The 2,315-nt window shown below is 41.3% G+C and overlaps 1 protein-coding gene across 2 annotated transcripts in view; it reads left to right on the forward strand.

The window, feature by feature from the left end:
• Positions 1–2,315, forward strand: part of EYA3 (EYA transcriptional coactivator and phosphatase 3) — a 36,130-nt gene that overhangs the window by 24,060 nt on the left and 9,755 nt on the right. For both annotated transcript variants that reach the window (XM_031063357.1, XM_005428693.3), the window contains one exon: positions 715–797. In XM_031063357.1, the coding sequence (XP_030919217.1) occupies positions 715–797 (83 nt within the window). The remainder of the gene's footprint in view (positions 1–714; positions 798–2,315) is intronic.

Raw genomic sequence — 2,315 nt, forward strand, 5'->3', positions numbered from 1 at the left:
GCTGATTTAATTATTTGTTGTTATCCTTGTGAGTCTCAAACCCCATGCTGAGGAATGTTTAATGGAGTGGCCCTGTGTCTGCAATCCCCCAAAACTGCTAAACCACTGGTGTTCCCAAGTGCTGCTCTAGCAGCCTCTTCTGTGTTTTGGGAGAACTGAATGCAGTGATGCGAAGCTTAGGAAACATCTTCAAGTTGGTGCCAGCAACTACACATCCCTAAGAATTTGTCCTATGAGCTGTTGACAGCTCTATTTCTACTATTTGAAACTTCTTAAATGTTTCCTTGCATTTTAAATCTAATTAGACTAAAAATGCTAAGTTTGATGCAGATTTTTTTAACAGAACTGATTTAAACACATTCATGTCCTTTTTCTTGATTTATTCTGATTCATTTTCACCTGCTATTTATTGATCATCAGAATGGGACTGTTATCAAATATGTAAAACCTTTTTAATTCTACACCAATTGCTTAGCAACCATGGAGGGAAAAGGTTTCAGAACCATTGGAAAGGACTGGTTTTAAAGATGTACTTGCTCTTCTTTCCTGTAAACCCAACTGAAGTGTGACTGGTGTCAAAACACACCCCAGTCCTTTTTTGGGTGTTGGTAGCAGAGTGCTGCTTGCACATTTGCCTAGTAAGTATTTATTTCACAACTTCTCATTTCTTATGCTTTTCTAGAATACTTAATGCAGTAATTCTCAATTTTACAGCATCAACTACCAATGCCAGTCCAGTCTCTACATCCTCAACTGTTGTCAATATTTCCACATCAGCAGTAGCCAGCATCTCACAGGTAAAACTTCCTTGGTAAATTTATGGGTACCATCTCCTTTACCTTTGTTTACCAAGTTGACCAAAATAACCATGGAAATGTCATTTCAAATGGAGCACAGTGGTACTGGAGCTGTGGGGCTCAGTGTGTAACTCAAATCACCACATCCCTCCTGCTGTCTCTTTGGCCATGATGCTTCTCCCTTTGGCCTTTGCAACAAACTCACTTCATCTGTTCAGAGCTGTTGTCTCATCTGCAAATTGTGAGGTGAGTCTTTAAACTGAGATCTCTGCAAGAGAGGTGGAGGGGAAGGAACAATTCAGCTGTTTTGAGGACTAAACCTGCAGGGAGGACTAGAGTTGGATGTTTTCTTGACACCTTTGTTCTCCCTCAGCAAGAATAGGAAATGAGGTGGTACACAAATAAACCCCAACCCAATAAAGCAGAGTGTGCATTCTGATGGTAGACTAGAACAAAGTGAGAAACCCTGCAAGCTAGCAGAGACCATTTCCCCCTGCCTTTTTCCTCTGTGGGTGGTTAACTGCCATTCTGAATACTTGGTTATACAGAGGAAGCCTTCAGTGTCCAGCTTTTCAGAGAGAGAATACGGGAAGTGTGGAAAATGCAATGGATACACAAAAATCCCTTTGTGCTTATGCTGTTGCTTTTTAAACATAAACTTGTTTGGAACTGTAAGGGGGGGAAAAAAGATTTTCTTTTAGTATTTCAGACCAAGGTATCTGGTTCACAAACTCAGGCTGCTCTTCAAGGGAATCAGGAGAGCTCTGTGTACCAGAGTAGTGTGATGTCACATTTGCTTTTTTTACTGTCAGTAGCAGAAGTTGAAATCCTCAAGCACAGCTCCAGGTGCTGAGCAGTCTCCTAAATGAATTAAGTAGTGTTCATAAATGGATACCTTCCAGCATGCAGAATTATTGCTTGATGAAGTCAGCACATGAGTAAGGGCCATTTATCCTGTAGTTGTGCCCTCAGCAAGGCCCAAGGTCACTTTCTGTCACTGTCAAATGCAAGACAAAACCACACATTCCAGAGCACAGAGTGCACTGATGTCTTGGCATCGACTCAACTCCCCTGTTACTGTCACTTCATTCATTATGAATTAATTTTTGCAGCCACTGGAAGCAGAGGAATGGCCCTGTGGTCACTGGTGTACTCTGCAGAACCTGCCTGTGCAGGGGCCATTGGGCAGCCAGAGCTCTGAGCCCTTTTTGGGAATGTCTTACATATGCAGAATGAAACAGCATGAAGTCAGACTGTGCTCTTGCTGGGATTTTTCTTGGTGGAGTTCACAGGGGTCCCAGGACAAGGGAAGAGATGAGAATCTTGACTCCATGTTTCAGAAGGCTGATTTATTATTTTATGATATTTATATTATATTAAAACTATATTAAAAGAATAGAAGAAATGATTTCATCAGAAGGCTTGAAAGGAAAGGAATGGAATGATAATAAAATCTTGTGACTGACCAGAGAGTCCGAGACAGCTGGACTGTGATTGGCCATTAATTAAAAACAACCA

The sequence above is a fragment of the Geospiza fortis genome, unplaced genomic scaffold (assembly GCF_000277835.1).
Source record: "Geospiza fortis unplaced genomic scaffold, GeoFor_1.0 scaffold115, whole genome shotgun sequence".
Classification (NCBI taxonomy): Eukaryota; Metazoa; Chordata; class Aves; order Passeriformes; family Thraupidae; genus Geospiza; species Geospiza fortis.